We start from the raw sequence: 25934 nt of genomic DNA on the forward strand, positions 1-25934 counted from the left end.
TATGTGCATGGGTGCATGTACGAGGAAACAGAAAAGAAACTATGGACTTGGCAGGCACCGGCTGAAAAGGTGCCAAGAGGATGCGGGCCTGTGAATGAAATCCCAAAAAAAAAAGAAATGAGCAGTATACAGCAGTACTCCTTACCGAATGTCTTCTCCGTATGGTGTCCTCAGTTTCGAGCCCCTCCGTTTTCCCGGGAGGCCTGTGGTCCGTGGAGTCTATACTTCCTACCTTAAACCAACCAGGCTCCACTCTGCGCACCGTGCAACCTGATCCAAGCCACGCACCCGCGCAATCCCCGATCGTCTCAAATACTGTCTCAAACCGTACACAGCGGGTAACTCTGTAAATGACCACTCCTCTCCGCCCATCGACTCCCTCCCATTCCGACAACGGCCAAGCGGCCGGGATCTTCCAACTCACCCCCTCCCGACGGTCACGGCGAGAACCGACCCAATCTAGTCGCCGGCCTACACCCAATAGTCACGGACGAGTAAACCAACCAATCATCCCGACCATTTCACAGCACCCCCGTTCGACCCCGATTTCGGGGTCGCCCAGCCGCCTCCCGGCATGCCCGCCCTGCACGCGGATTAGCCCCGTCCGGCGGTCCTCAGTTTCCCCCAGCTCATTCCTTGAGGTCATCCAAACTGCTAATCGCGGCTTCGATGAAATTACCTGCCCGCTCGACTCTCGTTCCCCGTCTTCCCCCGTCCAATAGATGACATGCATTCGACCCCGGATCAAACAACCCCCCCTGCATCTTCTTTCTTCCCCCTCTCACGTCGCCCAGGTTCAAAAGTCCGCGCCTGGGTAGCGCCCGGGTAGGAAAGAACAGGTTGGGGGAGGGTGAAGGGCTTGGCTTAGCGAGGCTTCTGCTTGAACGAGTTATACACATCTGTTAGCGCTGACTAGTGCGAAACGGTTTACCCCGGGCGACATGCTCCGTCATAGTCCGGAGCGGAGTACATACTGCACTGCGGCATAGTGCATACGTGCGAGGGAACTCCGTCGACGACCCCTCATCCTCGGGACTTCAACATGAGTATTCTCCCGGAGGAAAGTCCTCCGCCTCCGCTGACACGTGAAGCGGCCGCCTGATAAGCTCGGGAAGCGACAATGGTTTTTCTAATTGGAATACATAAACACGTCTCCTAGTCCGACTGGAGTGCAGTGCGGACTTGGGGTACTCTGCTCTTGTTTCGGGTGACCAAGTCGAGCATGCCAATCCACCTGCTCTCCGCGCTCCGCTCGCCTCGCATGTCTCGGCCGGGACAAGGGATGGAATGGAGTATTTCGTCCCTCGTTTCCGCCTAGGCTACGGGGTGGTAGTTCTTTTTTTGACTTGTTGACTGCCTCTGACTCATGAGAAAAGATCAGGCCATGCAGCACGCCGCACTACGAACAGACGCGCTGCGCGGGTCCCTTACCATCGTCGCCACCAGCGCACCCTTGGCATCGATGATCGTGTGCTCGTCTCGTCTACCTTGGACCCTGCATCCTCCCTTTATATGCGCACATATGCACATCCAAACACAGCTTCCACTCCATCCACTCGCCAGTCCCTCTCCCTGACGGTATATAGCCCTCCAACCGACAGACGGACTCGACTCCGCTGGATCCACCCACCGGTGGATTATCACATGTTCCCCCGGTTCCCTGGCCCAATGAGACGGGAGGTGAACATAAGACGAGGGGTGTCCCAGCTGGAACAATTCTAGCTCCCAAACTCGGAAGATCCCAGACAATCCGGCTTTTCCCGACGACCCCAGTCCGCTTTGGGCTCACCGGCGTGCTGGGTGGTCGACGGGGCGGAGTACTGCCGGCGTCGGGTGTTGCCGGGTCTGTCCGCCGGGCCCTACGCAGAGCCGGGCAGGACGTGGTACAGCACTCTGTACGGAGTACGGAGTACGGAGTATTGTAAGTGAGGAGAAGCAGCGGCCGATGATCGGATCTGGCCGTGGCTCTGTCGCATGTCTTTTTTTTCCCTGCGTTCAAGTGTGTAATGAGGTATCACGTATCCGCGCCGACCAGGACGCGCAGCGCCGCGCCTTGGAACTCGGAGTTAGGCCTGCAAGTGCGGCGGCTCAAACTTGAGCTCGAGCATGGATGCGCGCCCAGGCTGATTGGCCTTTGTGCGACATGCTGCCTAGCAGGGCAGGGGCTGTCTTTGCGGCCGTGGCGGAGGACTGGAATTGCTGCTCGTAACTATTCTAGCAGTTGTAGATCATGTCTCCTGTTTGACGGCAGGGGTGGTAGTTTTCTCGGAATACTGGACTGCCAGAGCCTCCGTACTTGGACGAACGGGAGGGTATTGGGTTCTGCTTCTACGGAATTGTGGCACTCGATGTTGTCTACGGGGCCTCTCCACTGGCTGCAGCTAGACCCAACCACTGGCATAGTAGAATCCAATGCTCTTTTCGTATTGCAGAATTCACAGTGGTATTGCGAGCGTTATGCACTGAGATCTCAATGCAGGCCTGTAGGCCATGAGATGAACGAAGTGTCGGCTGCTTACCCTGGTTGGATTACTACAAAGATGTGGTTCGGGCACGCCATACACCTTTGATGGGATCTCAAGTCTTGGAGCGTCTTTTATGGCTGTGCAGCTCACTAATCCTTTTCAATGATCGCGAACGATTTTCATTATCTCCACACGAACAGTTTCAACTGCTAGGGTCTTAGAATGTGCAAAAAAAAAGAAAAATCAAAAAAAAATCAAAAAAAAATCAAAAAAAGCCACCACCGTGTCTGTGTACTTAGACCCGTATCAACCAGATATATATTATCGGAAGATACCCTAAAGTCGACAATGGATGAAATCAAGGGACTTAATTGTGCTAGCAACCAAAATTTACAAAGCTTTCCATCGTACACCAACGCTCCGAGAACGACGGATCTCATGAAGCCCCTTCTACATGCACAAGCTCCCCGCAATTGCGCCAATGTTTTGGTTCACTGTGGAGCCCGCGCCTTTTTTTGTCCGCCCAAGCTCCGCCGACTTGGCTCAAAAGACTCCAATTCAAAGAAACTTGTTGCGCGAACGCATCATCCAGTCGCAGCGCTCGTGTGATGCCAACTTGCTACCTAAGGTTGAGGTCCGACAGCGAACTACTCCACTTCATGGAACCTGAACATACCCGAGTGCACCGAAGCTAACCCCAGCCGATCGCTGCTGCCGTCATCACCGCATCCCCCATAAATCAACTCAATTACGACACGCCTAGCGCTCAAGAAAGATACCTGCCAGTGGCCATCCACCCTTCCACGGGACCTGCAATTCTGAGATAACGCTTTACTGGACAAGAACATCACCACGACCGGCATCCACGCAACCATGCTCTCCCTCCCCTTCATCACCCCGCAGGACGTAAGTCGCATGCCCAATCCCAAACCCCAGGCCCTTCTAACAATATCTAACAATACACCAGTCGCATGAGCTCTGGTTCGGCCCCTCCCAACCCTCCCGCTTCATCCAGCAATCCAACCCCGACGCCTCAACCCAACATGCCCGCCGCAATGCCCCGAATCCCAGCACCCACCGCGCCTTCCTGCCCTCCCGCTCCCCCGCCAACAGCCTCGCAGCCCTCCAGATGGAGGAGCGCACCCTGCGCGCGCGCAAGCAGAACATTGCCTCTTTCGGCTCCTCTTGGATCCGACCCGCCGGTTGCGCCAAGACGATGCTCGGCATGAAAGAAGAAGAAGCCGAGCGCGAGGAAGCCCTCGCCGCCGCGGCCGCGGAAATGGGCGCTGTCGATACGGAGGGCCTGATGGATGATGATATGGGGATGACGCAGGGCGAAGGCGAGGAGGAAGGGGAAGGCATGGAGCGCGATTTGGATGACGAGATACCGGACGCGGAGGAGGGACTGGTGGAAGAGGGCGAGGAGGGGCTGGCGGAGGATGGGCTGGATGATGAGGAAGGGTTCATGGAACGGGACTTGGATGATGACATTCCCGAGGGATACGAGGAATCGGGCGAAGAGTCGGGCCTGTACGTGGACGAGGACTTTGATAACGCGCCGGACTTGGATGCGGAGGTTCCGGAGGGGAGCGAGGCGCCCAGCCGCGATTTAGACGATGAGATCCCCGATGCTGTTGAGGAGGGCTCGGAGCAGGAGGGCGAGTGGCAGCATACGGATACGGAGGAGGAGTCGGATGCGGATGAGACTGAGAATGAGCATGAGAATGACGATGAGAACGAGGTCGATGTGACGCGAGAGCACTTCGCTGAAAACTTCCGGACGAGCACGCCGAATAGTCGGGGCTTGCCACCGCCGCTGATGCGGCGTGAACGTCCGGGCGAGACCGAAGCCCAGCGCCGCTTCATCAACCGCTGGAGTGGCGGTGGTGATGCCTTTGACTCGAGCAGTATGCTGTTTGAGGAGGATGACCTGCGGGCCTCGCTGACGAGCCAGAGCAGTCAACGCAGTGGCTTGAGCCGACACTTTCCTCGGCGTGTGGGTGGGCCACGGGATAGCCTCAATTGATTATCTCTCTTTTGTGGGCATGGGTTGCTCGCTTTCCAGCGTTTGCATTGGGTGACTGGCGTTTCTGGACGGGCTGGTGTGGGCTTGTGTATTCTATCGACTTTGGCCTAGGCTGGCTCTAAACATGTGTTGTACGTTTGGCGCATGTGCGTGTGTGTTTCTCTCCATTCAGGATCTCTTCTTGCGTGCACGGCTTCTATAGGGAAGAAAGCAAGGAGTGGCAATCACTGTGCTTAGGCTATAGGATTCTTATGGGCTTTTGCTGTGCTGTATCATCTGCTACTACATGATCTAACGATATATCACGGTGGTAATTTGCTGGTGCTATGAGGGTCGGTAGGGTAGCTGATTTCGCTTGGATGGCGTTAATGCCTCCCATCAACAACCTCATAAAGGAGGACAAGCTCGCCGCTCTTATATCTACTCGAGAACCCTTTCTATTCCACCCTAAAACCGCGCCGAAAGAGTACTACATGTGCTTTGTTGTTCACCTAGGATAGCAACTAGATAGGCTCAGTTTTCATTGTTTGAGCTTACAGAGGATGTAAATCCACCAATCTCCGATTATTTATGATGCTCCACTCCCTCAGTCACTCTAATTGCAGAATCCCTGGCCTTGCTACCCAGACCAGCCTTCCAACAAGTCAAGTCTATTGCATTCTGGACCAGAGAAAAAGGTCCCTCCCTGCGTGGCTGCCATATATACGCATCGCCGTATATCCCAGTCTGATATAGAACGGCCAAGCGACCACTACATCTCTCCTCACACTACTGATGAATGGACAAGAATCTTCAAGACTGTGATATTATGAGAATAGGAGTCCACATGAGCTTGTTCCGCTCCAGATGCTCAGGATCTGCACGCTCGATTCCGGGTATGGCTCAAGTGTCAATACGGAGATCCCTCAAGCGCTGCTCTAAATCAAGAGCATGTGTCACCCCGCTGGTGGTTCGATGATCGTGACCTCCCACGGCGGATCCACACTCTGGACACGACGATAATTCCATAGCGCCCCCACACTCTCCAATGGTGAACGGGTGTCCATTTGCGCAGTAGTACCAATGCCCTGTTCCCCGAAACTCGCGCGCCATGGCGGTCAAAACAGCCATGCGCTCTTCGTTGCTGACGGGCGCATAGAAAGTGGATCCGCGAAGCATAGCCCTCGTGCCTTCAATCTCCTCGCTCAGGCCCCGTGTCTGCGTGGGATATGAATCACAGAGCCTCTGGGCTTCTGCAATAGCCGTGGTTCCCCCGTGCAATAAAGTATCTGCGTGAGTTGGCTCCGTCGCGTTTTCCCGCTCGAGAGCGTACAGCTGAGCCAGAAAAAGGTTGCCTTCTGCCTGTTGCAAAATGCGATGCGAAGCGATTGCGCCGTCAATAAGTCGCTGGCTCTCTTTTCGGTTCTCAGTCAGGTTGACCTGTAAATCGGTCTGGTCGGTACCGATGCGCACGGTCTTCTTCATGGAGAGAAAGTCCCCGAGGAGAGCCGTGTCCAGACGGATTAGCAGCGAGGCAGCTTGGATTTGGCCTTTGGTTTGCAGCACATTTTCATCGAAGCCAAATTGACCGGATGTTCTCTTGCGTCGACGTGCATCTTCGACCATGTTGCGCACCTGGTTGAACGGCTGCTCCTCCACCTTCACCCTGTCTTGATAGTCGCTTATCTTGTGCCGGAGAACCAACAAGTCCTTCCAGCGTCGCTTGTCCCCTTTGTTGACATAGAGACCCATCAGCCATACTTGATGCGCAGGTGGACCCTCCAGTCGGAGTTGAACCTTGGCTTGAAACACGCGTGCAGCTGATTCCGCGGTTGCCTCGCGGCCATGCAATTGGGACAGAACATGGGCCAGCTCTTGAGCGAGCGGCACATATTGCTGATTCAGATACAGAATGAACTTCTTCGTCGCCTCGTCTAGCAGGGCCCGTCTCACCAGTCTTCCGTAACGAGATAGGTTTCGCAATGAGCCTCGACAGATGGCACAGGTTCCGATGTCATTGATTGAGAAGGGCTGCGAAGACGAGGCAATCGCGATAGGTCTCTCCACTTCATTCATAATGTAATGTTTTTTGAGCTCCATCTGACCGTCCATGCTTTCGATGGTTAAGAAGTGCCCACACTGAGGGAAGATGCAAGGGTTTTCTGCCAGATTGATCTCCCCGTAGGACTCCCCTAGGATAAAGTCCACTGACGTCTCTCTGATCTCTTCAGATCCACAGGTTTGACAGAACTTCTCAGGGGGACAGGCTTCACCGCATACGGATGGACACTGGTGACCACAGGATAGAAGCTTTTCGCAACGCAGAGAACACGGAATGTGATCGCAAGGCGCGGCGCAAGGCATTGAACATGTGCTGTGTGGGCAGGAAGATAGGCACTGAGCAACTGCACAAGGAGCACATGGCTGAGAGCACTCCTGGGGGCATCTAGAATGGCCACATTGTACGTCGCAGGGCGAAGTACATGCAGGGCACGGATTCTCCCCATGGCATTCGGCAATGCAGGTATGAGCACAGGTAGAATATTGCCGTCCACACTTGTGTTTGCACGTCCCATGATCAACTTCGGGGCCCTCGAAAGTGTGTTTGATACATTCAAAGCAACGTCGCTTGCAGTTGTGACCACATGCGAGTATAGCCCGGCATAGAAGTGTGCACTGGTATTCCTCACTGTTGACATCGACATGGCAGGCGACAGTGACAGAATGATTGCATCGCTGAACATGCTTTTCGATCAGCGTCGGGCACTTGACTGTGCTAAGGTCCTGAGCCTGCCAACATGGGAGAGAGGCCATGTTATGGCCACAAGGGAGAGTCCGATCTGCATCGAAAACGGTAGCTTTGCACTGTTCTGGACAGATGTCCCCGCACAGCTTTGGGCAGGGATGTGTGCAACCCTTTTGCGGGCGATGGCAAGACTCTGAGCAGTAGACAACCTTGTGTAGCATCTCAGAATGGCATTTTTGTTTGCAGGGATGCCCGCACTGAAGACGCTGTCCACATTGAAGACTGCAGCCTCCTTCTGGTGAGAGTTGCACGAACTGGTCTGGCTCCTTCACTGCAATTGGGGTCTCAGGATGACGAGGGCAGCGCAATTCCAGATGAGACCCAATATTCCCGCCTTCTTCCAAGATATTGAGAACCTTTCCCCACATCTCAACGCCTCTCGATGTCTCCGAGTTCCCAATGATATACATCCCATGTTTAGCACGCGACAGAAGGACGTTGATTCGATTGGGCGTACGGAGGAAGCCACAGCGGTTTTGATGGTTGCTTCTCACCAGAGAAATCACCACGATCTTTGCCTCCTCGCCTTGGAAATTATCAACGGTTGCGACTCTCAGAGTCTGGAGAAGAGTGGACTTGGAAGGAGTCATTTTTTCCGACTGTATCTCGTCCCCTATGAAGCCCGCATTGTCGAGGTCTTCCTGGTCTCTTTCTCCCAGAGTGACAACGAAGGAGTCAGCGAGTTTTCGACGCATCCGGTGAAGCTGGCCAAGATAGGGTGTGAGAATGGCTATATCGCCACTTTGATAGACACCCTGACGAAGAAGGTGATTGACCAGAGCCACTGTCAGTTCAATCTCGTGGTCATTCCAGTGAGAGGTTGCCATTGGGTCCTGGCTAGAAGCACCGCCTTCAAGATGACGATGATCCAGCCAGAAAAGTCGTTTTTGCATCCCAACAACTTCTGGGTAGTCAATGACAGATGGCGCATCCTGTAATCGTGGATACAAAGTATCACGAACCAGGCGAGATATCGATGGGAACATCCGTCTTTGAGTTTCAAGTGTGCAGAACGGGATCTGGACTCCAACCTCATCATCGGGCTCCACAAGCCTTTCGAATAATGATCGGTCCAGTGAGTATTGTTGTCCTGCTTGACTTTCCCGAGACAGCGCATAGTTCTGGATCTGCGGTCGAAGCTGCTGATGATCGCCGATGAGTATGACATGTTCAACCGATGGCAACAACGACGTGAGCATGTGGGCTTCCAGAACCTCTCCAGCCTCTTCGCACAGGAGAACTTTGGATCGTAATCGTTGCAACATATTCAGGTTGCGAGCCAATCCTGTTGTCGTCACCCCGATGATATCTGCACTCCGAAGACAGCGTAGATCTATCTCATCTCGTATCTTATCCCAGGAAACCTTGGCATCAAGATGCGAAGTTAGCACCGATTGAGCTCGAGCATGCAAGTCCGTTTTCTGAGTTTCAAGCCAATGATCAAATAGAATCCTTCGTTCCTTGCCTGTCATCGTGTCGACATGGACGTGTGTAAGCCTCTCCAAACTGCGTGGCGTTTCCTTGCTTGATTTGCCGCTACTCAACCAGGACCGTATGGCATGACTGGGAGGTCGTTTAGACTGCCTCTGGAATCCATCCTCATCCTTGCCAAAGAGCTGATCATAATGGTTCCGGTGATATCGCTGAAGATAAAACCTGAGGCTTGTATCCGAACCTAGCGAATTAAGGTGGAGGCTTTGGAACCTGTCTTCACAGTCATCAAGTTGGTTGTGCAGATTGTATTGGTCTGTTTTCTCCAGTCGTGTCTTTTCCACCCCCCGTGAGACTGCTCGGAGATTGAGTGGTTGCAAGCGCTCCGATTTTGATTGAGAGCCAATGCGTATGATTTGGGAAGTGATGTTGTTGTCCAATAGGTCTTCCAGCAGCTGATCGAGCGCATGGTTTGTGTAGCACACGCATATGATGGGCCCCAGCCCCTTCGTGACCTTAGCTTTATTCGCTAGCAGAACTCTAATCAGCGCGACTCCGGTGAAGCTTTTCCCAGTTCCTGGCGGGCCCTGGATCAGCCCGATCCGTCGCTGGAGGGTGCGAACTAGCGCCACGGTCTGTGCATCGTCGAGAGTGGAATGCGCTTGAAGCCGCTCCATCTCTACCGGCTGGGAATGCTGCACGTTGAGGCTGGAGCCATCATTCATGAGGCACTTCAGATCGAATTCGAATCCTGCAGCGGCTGCATACATAGGCGGAGGTACATCGACCAAAAGCGATAGTGAATTGACATCATGAGGCGCAAGGAATTCCGACATCGGAGTATTTGCTACCTTTTGCATTCGCTGGAGAGCGAGCAAAGTGGGTTGAAACGATGGCAAAAGAATTCCAGGAAACTCCACAAGCGTGATGGATAGGGGTTTCCTTGACGCCTGACAATCGAGGATGTACTGCCAATTGCTTTCGGTGGGCTCTACCAGCTCCAAAATGATGGAGGCCACATCCGAGCTTTTTGAAAGTGACCCGTGCATTTTCGACTCGGTATGGTCGGATCCTCTGTTGGGGCGATCGGGAGTAGATACTGTGCAAAATGTGGCAAACCCTCTTGGATCAAGGAGACATATGAGCGCGCTTGGCTGGAGCCGTTTCGAAAGCTCCCACCACTCCTTTCGCTTCTTCTCTGCGATGCGTTGGGTATTTGGTGGCTGGGAAAAGCTAACGAGAAACTGCATCCCGGAGAATCGATGCATTTCCACGCTCTGTACAGTGACATGCTTGTACACATGCGTTCTCGTTTGGCTTTTACGGGTGTCTTGGCGAGCACCCGGCTGGAGTTCCGCATGTATAACATCTCGAAGCTGGCCAATCGTATCTTCTCTCAGAAGTCGGAAATTCCGATCCAGCAGCCCAGCAAGTCCACCGACGTGCCATTGTCGGGGATCTTTCACTGGAAGGTACTCGGAACGTGAGCTCGAGATCTCCTGGAATGTGGGCATGATGTTGATATTGCAGATGTCGGCGTGGTCATTATCGTGGCGGCCACCCGGTGGATCTCTTGGTGTGACAAACGCAACGGTCGTCTGACGTGATGGAAGTTTTTTCGAAGTTCCTGACAAGTTCGGCAGCGAGAGTCCAATATCTAGACGACGCTCCAGGCGCTCTAGATACTGATGCGACTGATGAAGGGGGCATCCGCTTTGCAAGGCATCAAGAGAAGTGAGGAGGTTTGCAAACCGCTGGGCGATTGGCTTCAGAGGTTCTTGGATGAAGGCGGTCGAGTTCAACTCGACCACTTGGGAGAAGACCAGGAGAGACATTTCAAGATATGCCGACGCCGAATTCGTATCGTTAGCGATTTCTAGGTCCACAGCGTCCGCGAGAAATCCCAAAAGGGCTCTCCCCGGCGACCGCCAGGTCCATAGATACAGTTATACACGGTGACGACGGCCTGCTCCAAGATCAAAGACGCGAGGACGTCCGGAGAGGTGATGACCTCCAAGAACGGAAGTATCTCTTCGTGAAAGGCAGTACTTTTCATAGACTCTGAAAAGGATGGAAAGTCTCGTTGGATCAGCTCCTGGATTCTTCTCAGTCCGCCCTCGCTGGAGAGACACCGGATCACATTTTGCAGCGTACTCTCATCGACATCGATGAGATTTCTAGCCTCTTTGAAAAACGGACCCAGGCGTGCGCCTAGCGGACGGACATTGTGGCCGCTGGAGAGCTGTCCCCTCCAAATACCGAACTTGCCAAAAGCGTCGGCGTTGCGACTGTCTCGCAGGGTTGACCTGGCGGTTGTATTCCGCGATTCGCTTTTTCGGACATGCTCATATCGACAGCGCTGGTAACGACAGGAACCACGCTCCGCAAACTCATAACATATCCTTTGGTGGTCAATATAATGAAGTTTCTCGAGGGCAATTTCGCCTACCTTCCGACCATTTCGAAGATCACAGGGCTGCCTTCCACCAGTTGACCGTGTTGTTTTGTTTCGATTGGGGAGGGGGGGAGTGGAGTAGTTGGTGAATGTAGCTAAGTAGATGAGGTTGGGAACTCCTTGACAGTAAGAGATTCAATCAGGTTTTATTTTCCTTCGGCAGGAGTGCTGGCAACTTCCGGAGAAACTGTGAGGTAGATGAATGATAATGAGCTGGAAACTACCGAACTAAACTAAGAAACCCGCTCATAACCAAGCGCTCGTGACTAAGGGTACCCAGCTATCTGAGTAACAAATACCTTAGATAGGACAAGGTCCGGCCAGTCCAAGGCTTATTACAAGTCGCTGCGCATGCCGCAGGTGCTGACGTGGTGTAGGCGCTGGGACCGCAATAAAAAGACCGGCTGCAAGCATAGCCAACGAATCTGAATATATCGTGGCGCACACACGCAGGAAACATGCAGGAAGCGCATAGTCGTGCTGGGACAGACCTGACGTAGCCTAACTAGGGTCGTATGGCGAGGGTCGTATGGCTATGCAGGCGCTCCCTCCGGCGGAAGCATGAGCAGCGCCTCACCAATCTCCATGGACTGATTGGGTTATGAAATCTAGCGTCGCGATCTACGAACGCATAAGCCAGGCTGGAAGAAAGATATTTGCCAACGCAAGGCAGGATTGCCCAGAATCCACCAACAAGCAGTCCAAATCTGAGTGGTTTGATTACGCGCCGGCCCGGAGCTAACCCACGCCGCAGCCATGCTGCACTGTGCATCTGTGAGGATGGGGCAACAGCATCAGTTAAGCGGAGAGGAAGCTCGGTCGGATTTGCCTGCTTTAGTGGGTGACTGAGTCGCAACAACTGCTGTCCAGCCGTCAAATCAAGCATCGTACTTTTGAGCCGCTGCGCCCCCGTGAACTCCCGAACCCATGGAAATTGGAGATTAGACACGGAAGCACTGTCGCCTGCTGCAACTTCGCTCTATCCTTTGCGGGATTCTTTCCGACATGCACAAGCGGCGGTTACCGGGAGCAGGGGTCAAGTTCCAATCGATTTGCTTGAGCCCCAATCTGGAGGAGTTGTGTCCGCAATGTGACTAGCGGGAAAGGAACGGCCCTGGCCGGAAGAACTTCCTTGATCCCTGTTCGTCTTGGCTGGGAAATGTCCCCAACTATACCATCATGGCGTACTGATGAGGCTTTTTGGCTGTGTGGCTGTGATGAAGGTGAGTGGCTCTCATGCTATCAAACATCCCATAATCCAACTTAGAGCAAATCATGACCAGACACGCAGGGATACCGTGCAGTCCCGACATGAATGGTGACGGGATCATGTTTGTCGTCTATATCCAAGTTCAGCTATTGTAGATCAATATAGACACGTGAGCCAAAAGGTTCGCAGCTCAAACCAGGATGAAAACAAGACGCCTGCTAGACATGATTCTATTCAACTCCAGGGCACCGATACGGCGGCTCTATGTACAGAGCGCATCAATATGTACTTAGACATCCTCGAGTACCACTAGACCGATATGTGGGCCAGGAAAGCCTTGTCAAGCAGTCCTGGTAGATCCAGAGATGACCCCCACTACAGCGCAGACGAGCACCCACGCTAATACCAGAGCAGCAACAAAGCTGTACGTAAACAAACAAGAATCAAAAGGGATGGAGCCAGGTACAGCCACATTTCTCAGAAAAACAAAAAGACAAACTCCCCAACTCCATAGCCAGCAACAACCCACGCGGGTACTAACCAGCGCATATGCATTGCCCTTGGGCATATATAAAGGCAAGCAGGGGACGGTCGGGTCTGCTAGCGTCAGATCTCCCCGTGGACAGATTAAATAATGCGTAGCCGATAACCGCAGCGTATAAATGGCGGCACGGCATAAATGCGGTCGTGGTCGTGGTCATGCCCATTAGAAGATCCACACGTAGAAAAAGAGGAAGAAGACAGCGGCGAAGAACCCGAGCCACACTTTCCATCCGACGCCAGTCCGTTCTGCCATGCGGAGCATGCGCTTCATGTTCCCTTGGAGCCGCACGCGCGTGCTCTCGAAAGAGTTCTCGAGGGTGTTGAGGTATGTGGTGTCGCGGATTTCGTCACCAATGGCTATCGTCATCTGGGAATGTGGTGTCAGCGTCTGCCGTTCCGAACGGTTCTGTTTGTTCTTGTTCTCGTTCATCCTTGTTTGGGTCCGGTCGGTGCATTTTTGGATACGACTTGTGGGGAGCATTCTTACATCCTTCAGCATCTTCACTTTGGCAGTTATACCCTCCACCTCAGCGTCATTCTGGGATTCGAGCGAGGACAGCACCGCGTCGGAGTAGTGGCCCCTAAACACAGAGAGATTAGATTCGTCCGCGGCCCCAACAAAATCAGATACGATGCAGCGTTGTGATTCCCAAACATACTTCTTATCGGGTGTTGCACTTCGAAAGTTCACGCCGGCATTGCCATTAGGATAGGCATTGGCCGATGGCCCAGCGTACCCTCCGTATCCATATCCGCCTGCCGGACCAGGCGACCTGCTGGCTGGGCGAGACTCTCCGCTGCCGTATGAGTCAAACAGCGACGAGGAGGCGCGGGGGTCCCGCTGGCGTGGAAATCTGCGCGTGGCTATCTGTTAGTTTGACGTGCCAATGGTAGTCGTGCTTCTTGCCAGATCCTGCCAAGAAAGGAGAGGACGGGACAGGGCAGGGACCATACCGTGAAGCCATGGCGGGTTGTCGGGTTGGTTCTCAGAACCGCGGGTTGTGTGGGGAGCGTCAGTCAAGGTGGATCGGAGTCGGTCAACAGCGAGACGGGAACATTGCGCGATGCGCGGAACCAGACGCTGGCTTGTCTTTTAGTGCGCGGTTGGCGTTCCTTCGATGCTTGCGGTGCTCAAAAACACAGGTGGCCAAAGCGTATGGCGGCCGAGCCCGAGCCGTGGCACGTGATGGCTGGGTTGCTGTTCAAATGGATTTTTGACCTCTTGGGGGAGATATGAAGGATTTAATGGATTGATTTGCCGGCAGATTGTCTAAATCTAGTTGTTAGGGTCGACTCGATGGTGGATTTGAGCCTCGGTTTGGTGGATACCGTCACCCAGTCCATCGCGGAGTGTCGCGAACCCGGCATAGCGACGGAGCGACCATTCCCCAACCCGCGTTAATGCAGGTACAGTTCTACATCTACAAGGACGCTTAACAAGACAGACAATGCCATTGGCAACTCCCATCACTCAAAACATATATATTGATTCGAGCGGGGAAAAAATAATCAAGCAAGCTTCATTGAGTCATAGTAATCGCTGTACAGCCAGCGCCTGAAGCCGGTTTTCGAAACAGAACCAGAACCTTCCAAGGAGGAGGAAGAGAAAGAGAAGAGACAGCATGCCCTGATGGCACGACCGAGAGAGCCTCCCATCCAGCCATAGCGCCGATCCTCCAAAGCCAGTCATATATCGTCAGAGCTTTGTTGTTGTTTGTCATGGCGACAAGCCCGTTTAGTCGTGCATCTGGTCGTCGTTGTCACCGCCCTGGTAGTCCTCGTCGTCGTCTTCGTCGTCTTCCATTGCGTCCGCGTTGTTGTCGCGCACTTCCTGCCAATCGATGTTCTTGCCGCGGGTGCGGCGACCACCTGAGATGATGTTGTCTTGCGAGATAGGCTCGAGCTGGTCATCAGCGTCCTCATCGTCTGTAAGGGTATCGGTCAGTATGAATGAATTGAGTCCGCTGGATCCTTGGCCTGGCAGATCAGGGATTGTTGGCCCATTCGGTCATGGCAGCACAATGCACCGTGCGGCACAATCAAGAAACCGTAGCGGTGGCAAGAGAAAACTGCACCGGGGGAGGCGGGAGGCGGGTTGCGTACCGTTGTCGGCCTAGAACGCGACAGGTCAGTAAGAAGTCCATATTCCTCAGATTCCGAGCAGCAAAACGGTAAATAGGGTAGAGATGAACTCACCATCTCGTTCTCGTTCTCGCTCTCAGACGAGCTGTCCTCCTCCATGCTGATCTCAGGGTCCTGGGCCTTGCCCTTGCCCTTCTCCGCGAAGGCGGCGTCGGTGGCGGAGGGGTTGTTGATGGTGGCGTGGTCACCCATGGTGAATGTCTGTGGTGGGAATTGGAGAGAAAGGGGAAAGGGTGGGAGGAGACGGAGAGAGGAAAGGGGAGGATGTCAACAGACAGTCTGCAAGAGAGGTGTAGCTCTCCAACCAAAACAACCTGCAACAGTAAGGGACGTCGAGGCCCCGTGATGTGATTCGCCGAGGGGAGGCGGTGGGGCCCGCGTGACGGTTCATGCCCTGAGGCATCCAGCCTGTTTGCCTGGGCTCGACGGGTACGTGGCTACGTGGCTACGGGGGTGGATTACAGGGAGGATGGGGTTATCTAGGGAGTATCAGATGCTACATACCCGTGATTGAAATTATTCGAGTCTAGCAATGGCTCCAGTCCATGACACGCATCACTAGCTATTCAGAGCAAAGCATCGTTCCACCGAATCACCGGTGTTACCCCACCACTTCGGCATCGAGATCTGCTTGCCAGCGCCAAAGAAGAAAAAGATGAGCAACATGTTCAGATTGAACCCTGCATCAAAAGCAGCGGCAAGCAAATAGTTGTAGCGCTTCCACACCTCGAAGTGTTTGCGGTACGCCCAGTACATCACGATATAGCCGCCAATGATCGCCGACGTATAGCCGGTACTGACGTTTCCGTAGAACATCGCCAGACCCCCGAAGAAGATACTGACATTCCACAGATCGATTCGCAGCCGTGGGAAGAATCGATGGAGAACATATAGTATGGGTGGGATGACGGCCCCAACGAGGAACGACCAGGGCAGCGGTGCCATTTCTGCTTCGGCGAAAAGTCGCTTGGGACCCAGGATGGCGTACTGGACACCCATGGTGTTGGAGGTTCGCAGACTCTGACCGGTCCACTGGTTGAGAGGGTCGGTCTTCTTGCCGGTGATGTAGTCGCCCTTCGTGTTCATGATCCACCGAATGACAGCGTAGTTGATGGGAACACCCATGCAGACGCCAAAGATCTGGGAGAAGAATATCTCCCGCGGTGGAATGTGCATGTAATGCCCGATCTTTTGATCCTGCAGCATGTACTGTGCGCGGTACCAGGCGTCTCCGGCAATGGAGCCGTACACTGAAGGCCCGCAGGGGTGCTGGTGGCTGGAGCCAGCCTTCGTGTGTACCATGTAGCCGTACATCAGCTCGTTGAAGGAGCCTGTCTCGAGCTGGTAGTTGGAGATGGCATACAGCCATGCGAAGGGAATGACAAAGACAGCGGCACTGGCCAGGGCCACAAACAGGGTCCAGATCGGAATGAAGAGATAGCCGCATGCAACGCTGGTAATCAGGATGATGAATCCTGCCAGGAACAGCACGCAGTACCACCACAGTGGAATCTCTTTGTACTGCCTCTGAATCACGTTCAGACGGTCATGGTACTGGTAGTGGATACCCTGGCCCTGGCTCTGTCCCTTGGAAGACTTGCCGGCCTTGCGAGCTTCGAGGATTTTCTTCAAATTCGCTCTGAGTTGCGTGAAGCCAAACGTCGCAATCCACGTCACTGCTGCTGGAAGCTTGGCGTAGTCGAAGAACGTGGCCCACACGTTCTGCAGGCCCATGTACATGGGGCCGTAGTGCTCGTACGCGGTCTGGTTCAGGTGATAGTCCGGTGTGAGCACATCGGTAGTCGGGTAGCTGGTGCCGTTAGCCAGCATGAGGCTATTGGACATAATCCCATGCTTGAAAGTACCGAGATTTCCCCACTTCGCGGCGGGGATCAGCACCCAACAGTTGAACGCAAAGGCCAAAAACAGCAGAACCTGCGTCCACCACGGAGTAAGCATGATGGACGATCCGTTCCAGTTGATGTTCGACCAATCCAACGAGAGATTGAGAAAGCCCATGCCTCCTAACCCGGATCCAATGAAGTTGGCGACGGGATTCCGCGGCGCCACCCAGCACAGGAAGGCCAGCGACGAAGTAAACGGGAAAACATACTCTGGAAGGAACTGCCACAGGGTCATTCCCAGCAGAGCGAAGAAGAAAACTTTCATTTGACGCCGTGCGACGCGCGACGAGGTATCGGTCTTCCGGAATGTTTCGAAGAGAGTCGTCTGCATCAGCGCCTGGGGCCAGATGTACTCCGGGTCCGGCAGCAGGATGTTTCGTGCCAGGGCCGCAAAGGCATACCCAATCCAGACAATCGACAGCATGAAGAAAATGGCCACGGCGGGATTGATTCGCTCTCCATACCACAGCTCTGCTAGTACGATCGGAGCATAGCCCAGGTTATACGTGGCGCCCGAAGCGGCCGTCACGGTGACCAGCACATGTTCCTTGATACTCCAGGGCCCCGGGTTTAGGCTAAATCCCCAGCGTGTTCCGGGCAGTCCAATCTTCCAGGCTGGAAGTGTCCGAGCCAAAAAGTGGCCGGCGTAGTGACACCCGATCTGGACGAAGAAGACGGAGTATGGAGCTTGGGTGGTACGGAAGTGGCTCATCTGAGACAGAAACGCGCCGGGAATCACGAAAAGCACCGCAAGCACAAAATAGCGGAAGGTAATGGTCGGCAGGGTGGGATCGTCCGTCAGATTGATCAGCTGGCGGACTTGCAGAGGCAGCGCGGCGATTTCGGGGTTGTCGTGACTCTCTTGCTCAATGGCCGCCGTCTCGCCCTGCGCCTTGATGGTCTCCTCATCCACGACTGTGCCGTCCAGCTTGTCCTTCGTGACAGACGGCATTTCGACGTGATCCTCGGCGACCGTGATGGTTGGCTCTTCCACTGGGCCTGTCTGGCGCCTTCGCTTGAAGGCACCCAGGAACGCCATCTTGTGAATCAGCTGGTAGAGACTGTGTCTCTGCGGTCGAATTCCAGCGAGTGGTAGGGGGGAAGGAGAAGGCGGGCTGGGCAAGAGGGCATGCGAGGACGATCTCTCACTTATTTATTTTATAAAATCCTTGACTATTTTGTTTTACGCATCTTTTACGCCGTCTTCATGGCGTGCGACCCCAATGTCTGGTCGCCATTCCGAAGCGGCGAGGATCGTCCCCTCGGTGCATTCGCACCGAGCCAATCGACATGCTTGATCTGTGGGCAACAGCAGCCAGCGTTGAGGCTAAGGTGCGATGGGTGACATTTGACGCGGCAAGAGCCACAAAAGCTGGGGAGTGCTTGATAGAAATAAACTTTAGTGGCCAGTCGAGAATGGCGCGGATGGCGTTATCAGGACGGAACGCCCAGGGACGGTTAGCGCCTGCGGGCGTTTTGCCTTAAACTACTGCACCAGATAAAGATCGAGCCACGAGACGGGCAAAATTGTGCGCTCTAGTTAGAATGGAGATTAAGCCTTACGTTCGGTCTGGGTTTCTATGTGTCACGGGGTGGGTGAAAGACCGGAGTTTTCTTCCCTGTGGGTGAATTCCACCTCCCAATGGGAGAGACTGGATACTTGTCAAGTGTATAGACCTGCAGTGCATCGGGGATCTCCGGGCTCATTGATGGCGCTTAGGGGCTTGGTAGGCTTGTCTGTTGGTGTAGAGTGAATTTAAGCAAAGCTTGGTGGTGCCTGACTGCCTGACTGCCTGACTGCCTGACTGCCTGGCTGCCTGACTGCCTGGCTGCCTGGCTGATGAGGGAATTCTGTAACGCCTTGCTGTTCAGGCAGAAATATGCACGTGAGATGCGGGAGTCATCCGTTCATCGACTTGGCTTGTTTCTTGGTGAGGGTGGAGTACATGAATTCATTATGATGACTCGAAGCCGTGACCATACTAATACACCCTCCCGTCGCCCCTGGGGAGCTCCCGGCCCACCACAGAGGAATGTGCCGTACCGGGGCGTACCGCCCAGCTCCGGTCGGTCAGTGGAAAGTGACACAGTCATCCCACCATCGATTACATCACTTGTTGCCCCGCCAAAAATATCAACCTTACGAGGGCATCAACAAGCATGTAGAAGAAAACGAATTGAGCTCAATCGGGAGGATTCAGGGGGCAGCTTGTAGCTTGTAGCTATCACTAGCCCCCACTCCACCCGTCTGGAAGCCACGGGGAGCCTCCAGAATGGCGCAGAGAGGCTGTTGCTGGGGCATCGAAGGTGATGGAACCCGATGGATGCCCATGGAAGCTCCCCTGCTAGAAGCTTCTGAACAATACACCGCTCACTATATAGCAGGAATTCGCTGCCCACACTCCCACCTCTTTCTTTTTTTCCTCTCCCAAGTTCACTCTCATATCCTTTAATCCTCTCTTCCTCCACTCCCCCCTCTGTACACTACCTGAAACCTACCTCACGAATTTCCTTTTTTAACGACCCCACCCCCCACACACATCCTTCACAATGGCTCCCGCTGTCGGTATCGATCTGGGTACCACCTACTCCTGTGTGGGTGTGTTCCGTGATGACCGCATCGAGATCATCGCCAACGACCAGGGTAACCGCACCACCCCTTCGTTCGTTGCCTTCACCGACACCGAGCGTCTCATCGGTGATGCCGCCAAGAACCAGGTCGCCATGAACCCCCACAACACCGTCTTCGACGCCAAGCGTCTCATCGGTCGTCGTTTCCAGGACGCCGAGGTCCAGGCCGATATGAAGCACTGGCCCTTCAAGGTCATCGAGAAGGCCACCAAGCCCGTCATCGAGGTCGAGTTCAAGGGTGAGGCTAAGCAGTTCACCCCCGAGGAGATCTCCGCTATGATCCTCGTCAAGATGCGTGAGACCGCTGAGGCTTACCTCGGTGGCACCGTCAACAACGCTGTCATCACTGTCCCCGCCTACTTCAACGACTCTCAGCGTCAGGCCACCAAGGACGCCGGTCTCATTGCCGGTCTGAACGTCCTCCGTATCATCAACGAGCCCACTGCCGCCGCCATTGCCTATGGTCTCGACAAGAAGGTCGAGGGTGAGCGCAACGTCCTGATCTTCGATCTGGGTGGTGGTACCTTCGATGTGTCTCTGCTCACCATCGAGGAGGGTATCTTCGAGGTCAAGTCTACTGCTGGTGACACCCACTTGGGTGGTGAGGACTTCGACAACCGCCTCGTCAACCACTTCGTCAACGAGTTCAAGCGCAAGCACAAGAAGGACCTGACCACCAACGCCCGTGCTCTCCGCCGTCTCCGCACTGCTTGCGAGCGTGCCAAGCGTACCCTCTCTTCCGCTGCCCAGACCTCCATCGAGATCGACTCTCTCTTCGAGGGCATTGACTTCTACACCTCCATCACCCGTGCCCGTTTCGAGGAGCTCTGCCAGGACCTCTTCCGCTCCACCATGGAGCCCGTCGAGCGTGTCCTCCGCGACGCCAAGATCGACAAGGCCTCCGTCCACGAGATTGTCCTCGTCGGTGGTTCCACCCGTATCCCCAAGATCCAGAAGCTCGTTTCCGACTTCTTCAACAAGGACGCCAACAAGTCCATCAACCCCGATGAGGCCGTTGCCTACGGTGCCGCCGTCCAGGCCGCCATTCTGTCTGGTGACACTTCCTCCAAGTCCACCAACGAGATCCTGCTGCTCGACGTGGCCCCTCTGTCCCTCGGTATTGAGACCGCTGGTGGTGTCATGACCCCCCTGATCAAGCGCAACACCACCATCCCCACCAAGAAGTCCGAGACCTTCTCCACCTACTCTGACAACCAGCCCGGTGTGCTGATCCAGGTCTTCGAGGGTGAGCGTGCCCGCACCAAGGACAACAACCTGCTCGGCAAGTTCGAGCTCACTGGCATCCCCCTGCCCCTCGTGGTGTCCCCCAGATTGAGGTCACCTTCGATCTCGATGCCAACGGTATCATGAACGTCTCTGCTGTCGAGAAGGGCACCGGAAAGACCAACAAGATCACCATCACCAACGACAAGGGCCGCTTGTCCAAGGAGGAGATCGAGCGCATGCTTGCCGAGGCCGAGAAGTACAAGGCCGAGGATGAGCAGGAGGCTGGCCGTATCCAGGCCAAGAACGGCCTCGAGTCTTACGCTTACTCCCTCAAGAACACCCTCTCCGAGGGCAAGCTCCAGATCTCCGAGGATGACAAGAAGAAGGTTGAGGACAAGATCAACGAGGTCATCTCTTGGCTCGACAACAACCAGACCGCTGAGAAGGACGAGTACGAGTCCCAGCAGAAGGAGCTTGAGAGTGTTGCCAACCCCATCATCTCCGCTGCCTATGGCGGTGCCGCTCCCGGTGGCGCTCCCGGCGCTGCCCCCGGCGGTGCCCGCTCCGCTGACGAGGTCGAGGAGAAGCCCGAGGAGCTGGACTAAATGTCTCGCCCCGAGGTCTCTTGCTTTCTGATTTCATGGTGTCTGCCCCCCGTCTAGGTCTAGGGCTCTTTTTTTCTTTCACGTCTTGTTTTACGAACTTATGGGATATCGAGTTTTCTTTTTGCGCGTGATTGCATAGATTCAAGGCTGTCTCAGCTGGGTTATTCCTAGCTAATTCAAAATTTCCTTTACTTCAATTGGTTCCCTTGTGTAGAATTTTACCAGTAACTCGTATTCTGCTTTAACAATTGTTCGAGCATAGCATGTCTCGTTGCTCTGACAGGTCTTTGGCATCCTCCATGCCTGCTTGTAGTGTGAAAATATTCGCTGCTACCCATGACCACCAACCTTTCCTACACTTTGTAAATAACTATAACTATGTCAGTCAAAGGCCTAGGCAATAGAATTACGCTTTTTACTCTTGTTCTCTTCCATAGGATGAATAGTATCGCAGCATGTCTGGATTGAACAACGTCAAGCAGAAGCCTGTTTAGGGGCTCGGTCAACCCGTTTAGTAGTTCGTGGTAGTCCTATAGAAACACAGCTCGCAAGAGCTTCAATAAGCTCGCCGTCACAGGTATCAAAGAAGCAATCAATCAAGGGCCCATAATCCAACAACACAAAACGCCAAACCCCAAGAAAATCCCGTTTTCTGTGCACCCGACCATGGTGAGCAACCAACCATCCAACAACAAAGTAGGGTAGGAATAGGAACAACGGTCTCGTTCCTCCTTCCTCCTTCCTCTGTGGTACATGGTATATGGTATATCAATCCCAATCCGTTTTCAGTTTCACAGATCTTTAAAATCCCCATTCCACCACCGCTGCAATCGCCGCTGGCCCAGCTGCACGACGGTCCCGTATCCGATGTCTGAGGCTTTCTCGGGATTCTTCTCGATCTGGTCGCGGCGGATGCGCGAGAAGGCCGCTGCGACGCCCATGCCAAGCGCAAATATGGGGTCGCCTATCCTGTCAGTTGAAAAGGAGGGGTTAGCTGGAAGGTAGGACGGATTTTGATGTTTGGTATATGTAGGAGGGAGGAGGGCCGGGAAGGTTCATGAGAGATAAATTGGAGCTGTTGAGGTGTTTTTGGGGGGTGGATTTTGTGGGGGTATTTGGGGTTGAATGCCGCGGATTGCGGTGGTCGTACTTGGACAGGAGGTAGGTAGTCATTTTGAAGGGCGCTGCTTCGGGTTGTGGAGGGGAGGTCGAGGTCTTTTGCGCGGTGGTCTGGACGGACAGGAAGCAATTAGGTCACGTGACATGGATCTCTGTCTTAGGTGAGGCTGTCGTCCCTTGAGAGCAGAAGCGTGTATGGGTAGGTCAGGTTTCGATACAATGCTACATTGAGTATACGGTGTGTGGATTGTATTGCCCGGAAGAGAGGGAGGAGTTTTTATTTCTTCTTGACTGCAAACTAGACCCTGTCACAAATAAACCGTATCTATTGAGGGGGAAAAAATACACAAGCGGTCCAATGAAGAGGGCCACGAAAGAAGGCCCGCACGGGAGACGCTGGGAAAGAAAAACTAACAGACAAACAAGAGGGGGGGTGGGGTGGAGTGCTGAAGAACGCCGCGGCTATAAAGAACTCATCAAGCATCTTGGCCTTTTTATGTGTCCCGTTTATACAACCTGGCCAAAGGCAGGGATCAGGGTCTGTGCTAGCCAGAAGCTGAAGACCAGCTTGGGTCCGGTCATTAGCAGCTTGGGGGTCAGGCCCTTGAAGAAGGAGGGGAAGCCCTCATGCTTGAGCATGTTTGACACAATCCGGAAGCCGGACTCCGGGTTCTCGAAGTTGCGGTTCTGGATGCGGGTCTTGATCACGTCCAGGGGTGCGGAGACGATCAGCGAGGCACTGGCACCGCACACCGAGGCGACGAAGTTCTGCGACCAGGATGCAGAGTTGTAGTCCGTCAGGGAGTAAATGTATTCCTTGGCGAAAGCAGAGCCACCGAAGAGCTAAACAAACGGAGTAGAGGTATGAGTCAAGGGGTCCAGTGATGATGTAAAAATGGGGATGCGATGGCTTACAGCGAAGGAGCCGGGGGCGTTACGGGCAGCGGTCCAACCGGCACCGCGGTACAGACCCATGCCCTCGTCGGAGATGATCTTGAACAGACCACGGCCGCGGAAGGCTTCGGGGTTTGTCTGACGCTTAATCTTGAGGACATCCAGAGGGAGGAGGACGATCTCTCCGATACCGATCAAACTGGTGCACAGAGTCAGTCTCTAATCCTTTCCGTATTCTCGAGCCCAGCCGTGGTATATCGTTCTCACCTGCCAGCAGTTGCGTGCATGATGGCCTTGCCAGTTCCCTTGCCGAAAGTCTTGTCGAAGTCGGAGCCGTAGTGCAGGGCGAGGTAGTCACGGGCGAAGGGCTGACCGCCGTACTTGTAGATACGCTGGAGGACCTGTTTGACTTGAGTCAGTGGGCTGCATGCTTCCCCGGCTGTCGCCTGCATTGTCCGGAATTACGAACCTTGTAGCCAGCGGCGTAACCCAGACCGGGGAACAAGGAGGTGAACTTGCGGCCGACGGTGGCATCGGCGTACTCCTTGAAGACAACCTTCTTGAATTCAGCCGCGGAGGTGATCTATAGAAAGCCTTTGTTAGCAGTCATCCGCGCGCACGCAATTGCAATCTAGTGCATGCTCACCCTGCTCTGGTTGCTCATCAACCGCTTCGCCGTGGTGTCAACCTATAAAGGGGGATCCATGTTAGTGCTAGAGCGCATCTCTTCAAGACCAATTGGACCGTCGTACGGGATGGAAGACCATCAGCTCGGCGATACCAGCAGAGCCTAAAGAGTTGTATTGTCAGCAATTGGCCGTGTGATGGTCTTGAGGGGGGAGGACGTCTGACCGGAACCGAGGAGACGGGCGACTGCGGACTCCTTCTTGACATCCTTGGAGGCGGCGCCGGCGCCAGCATGGCCGATTGGAGACATATTGTTTGAGGGGTGGGAGAATGGAATGAAACGACCAGAGACCAGAGACCCCCAGGAACGAGGAGCATGTGCCTGTAAATTTTATCAGACCGATTCGGGTGGGGCGCTAGTCCTGATTGGGAGCCGGCGTCGGAGGAGCTGCTCGGGCCCGAAAGTACAGAGTACAGTGGTTGCATAGTTATAGAGTAGAGGATAGAGGATAGAAGATAGGTGTGCGCATTGCTAGTCCTCTGGTTCATAAATATCTGATTGGTACCCTCCTGGGAGCCCCCAAAAATCTAGCCGCCTACTTAAATCTCTCTTGCAGCCAAGCCAAAACATCCTCTCCAAACACAGCCGGTTTCTCAAGAAGCGCCCAATGGCCGCCTTCCCTGGTAATGCTGGTTACATCCGGTAGCAGCCCTGCGTCAATAACTGGCTGTAGCCTGTCAGGCCTGCCTACAACATCCCCTTCTCCACCCCAGTAGAGCAAAGGCACGTTAATCACCTTGTTCTCGTCGGGCACCAGCCGATCCGCCTCATTCTGCACAGAGAATGCAAATGCTTTATACCAACAGCTCGGCGCAGCGAATCCACCATCTTTGCTGAGTCGATCCATGAAGTCCGCCTTGTGCTCAGCCGTCGCGAATGGCAGCGTCTGTTGGGTGCGGCCCTCAGAAACAAACTTGCGGGCACCCCCAGGCACGGTCATCGTCTCGAGCCAGGTCGCAGGATCGCCAAATACCATGCTATACACAGACTCAAGGTTCTGGTTCATAGCTTGAATGCCGTCCTCCGCCGTGAATAAGTACCAGTATTCCAGGATACCATAACCGTACTGTTGGCGGGTCATTTCGTTCACAATGTCCAGGTCAAATTGCCCGGTCGGAGGCATGTAGGCAACATTCACATTGATCATGCCAGATACACGCGAGGGATAGAAGTTGTACAGCCGCTGGCTTAGGGCGCTGCCCCAGTCATGGCCGGCAAATAGCACGGTCGTCAGCCGCTCGGCATCGAGGATCTCAACCGCATCGGCTGCCATATCCCGCCACGAGTAGGAGCACGGGTCCGTCGGCTTGGAGCTTTCGCCGTAGCCTAGGCAGTCTGGCACAACGACGCCGTAGCCATGCGGAAGCAGGTAGTCATTGATGAGGCCTGACCACAGCTGCGCGGCATCGGGCCATCCGTGGAATAGAATGAGAGTTGGCTTAGACTCCTGTGCGGGGTGAACGTAGTAGGTGTAGGTGAACCCGCGGGAGACCGTGAGGGTCTTTTTGGTGAGGTTCGAGAGGCCCATTGTGGTGGATTGTAGATCAAGACGAGAATTCGTTTGTAGCCTTGCGCAGATTCAGTTCTAGGGGGAGATCCAGCTGATCGAGAGATGCCTGGCCTGTCAGCAAGTATGGGCGGCCAAGTGGCCAGGCTCCGGATGCCCCAAATTATTCCCCAGTGAGCATTGGGGCCGAAAAGCAGGACGGAACATTACGGCTGAGTCCGGTGGGGGCCGGGGTGCCCTAGTCCACGCGTAAATATGGGCGGAGACAAGCTCGAATACGTCGGGGCTCTGCATCAACATTG

At 54.3% G+C, this 25934-nt stretch overlaps 10 protein-coding genes across 10 annotated transcripts; 2 read left to right on the forward strand and 8 right to left on the reverse strand.

Moving 5' to 3' along the window:
- Positions 1 to 3338: 3338 nt before the first annotated feature.
- Positions 3339 to 4491, forward strand: N7482_004663 (uncharacterized protein; the record flags this gene model as incomplete). The annotated part of the gene is made up of 2 exons (XM_056686788.1): positions 3339 to 3371; positions 3433 to 4491. The coding sequence occupies 2 exons, from the start codon at positions 3339 to 3341 to the stop codon at positions 4489 to 4491; spliced, it is 1092 nt and encodes a 363-aa protein (XP_056545530.1).
- An 882-nt stretch (positions 4492 to 5373) lies between these two features.
- N7482_004664 (uncharacterized protein) lies at positions 5374 to 6546 on the reverse strand (the record flags this gene model as incomplete). The annotated part of the gene is made up of 1 exon (XM_056686789.1): positions 5374 to 6546. The coding sequence occupies one exon, from the start codon at positions 6544 to 6546 to the stop codon at positions 5374 to 5376; it is 1173 nt and encodes a 390-aa protein (XP_056545531.1).
- A 116-nt stretch (positions 6547 to 6662) lies between these two features.
- On the reverse strand, positions 6663 to 10542 carry N7482_004665 (DEAD/DEAH box helicase; the record flags this gene model as incomplete). The annotated part of the gene is made up of 2 exons (XM_056686790.1): positions 6663 to 7215; positions 7532 to 10542. 2 exons carry the CDS (start codon positions 10540 to 10542, stop codon positions 6663 to 6665), a joined length of 3564 nt encoding a protein of 1187 aa, XP_056545532.1.
- Positions 10543 to 13078: 2536 nt separating this feature from the next.
- Positions 13079 to 13880, reverse strand: N7482_004666 (uncharacterized protein; the record flags this gene model as incomplete). The annotated part of the gene is made up of 3 exons (XM_056686791.1): positions 13079 to 13496; positions 13575 to 13769; positions 13870 to 13880. The coding sequence occupies 3 exons, from the start codon at positions 13878 to 13880 to the stop codon at positions 13079 to 13081; spliced, it is 624 nt and encodes a 207-aa protein (XP_056545533.1).
- Positions 13881 to 14650: 770 nt separating this feature from the next.
- N7482_004667 (histone H2A.Z-specific chaperone CHZ1) lies at positions 14651 to 15249 on the reverse strand (the record flags this gene model as incomplete). Its single annotated transcript, XM_056686792.1, has 3 exons — positions 14651 to 14841; positions 15019 to 15028; positions 15112 to 15249. The coding sequence occupies 3 exons, from the start codon at positions 15247 to 15249 to the stop codon at positions 14651 to 14653; spliced, it is 339 nt and encodes a 112-aa protein (XP_056545534.1).
- Positions 15250 to 15615: 366 nt separating this feature from the next.
- N7482_004668 (OPT family oligopeptide transporter) lies at positions 15616 to 18000 on the reverse strand (the record flags this gene model as incomplete). Its single annotated transcript, XM_056686793.1, has 1 exon — positions 15616 to 18000. One exon carries the CDS (start codon positions 17998 to 18000, stop codon positions 15616 to 15618), a length of 2385 nt encoding a protein of 794 aa, XP_056545535.1.
- Positions 18001 to 19511: 1511 nt separating this feature from the next.
- hsp70 (molecular chaperone Hsp70) lies at positions 19512 to 21424 on the forward strand (the record flags this gene model as incomplete). Its single annotated transcript, XM_056686794.1, is given in 2 exon segments — positions 19512 to 20912; positions 20924 to 21424. The coding sequence occupies 2 exon segments, from the start codon at positions 19512 to 19514 to the stop codon at positions 21422 to 21424; spliced, it is 1902 nt and encodes a 633-aa protein (XP_056545536.1).
- Positions 21425 to 22215: 791 nt separating this feature from the next.
- On the reverse strand, positions 22216 to 22597 carry N7482_004670 (uncharacterized protein; the record flags this gene model as incomplete). Its single annotated transcript, XM_056686795.1, has 2 exons — positions 22216 to 22393; positions 22575 to 22597. 2 exons carry the CDS (start codon positions 22595 to 22597, stop codon positions 22216 to 22218), a joined length of 201 nt encoding a protein of 66 aa, XP_056545537.1.
- A 453-nt stretch (positions 22598 to 23050) lies between these two features.
- Positions 23051 to 24374, reverse strand: N7482_004671 (putative mitochondrial GTP/GDP transporter Ggc1; the record flags this gene model as incomplete). The annotated part of the gene is made up of 7 exons (XM_056686796.1): positions 23051 to 23386; positions 23459 to 23636; positions 23705 to 23838; positions 23907 to 24020; positions 24084 to 24125; positions 24190 to 24227; positions 24290 to 24374. The coding sequence occupies 7 exons, from the start codon at positions 24372 to 24374 to the stop codon at positions 23051 to 23053; spliced, it is 927 nt and encodes a 308-aa protein (XP_056545538.1).
- Positions 24375 to 24660: 286 nt separating this feature from the next.
- Positions 24661 to 25653, reverse strand: N7482_004672 (alpha/beta fold hydrolase; the record flags this gene model as incomplete). Its single annotated transcript, XM_056686797.1, has 1 exon — positions 24661 to 25653. One exon carries the CDS (start codon positions 25651 to 25653, stop codon positions 24661 to 24663), a length of 993 nt encoding a protein of 330 aa, XP_056545539.1.
- Positions 25654 to 25934: the final 281 nt, after the last annotated feature.

The sequence above is a fragment of the Penicillium canariense genome (genome assembly GCF_028826845.1).
Source record: "Penicillium canariense strain IBT 26290 chromosome Unknown utg000002l_segment0_segment0, whole genome shotgun sequence".
Classification (NCBI taxonomy): Eukaryota; Fungi; Ascomycota; class Eurotiomycetes; order Eurotiales; family Aspergillaceae; genus Penicillium; species Penicillium canariense.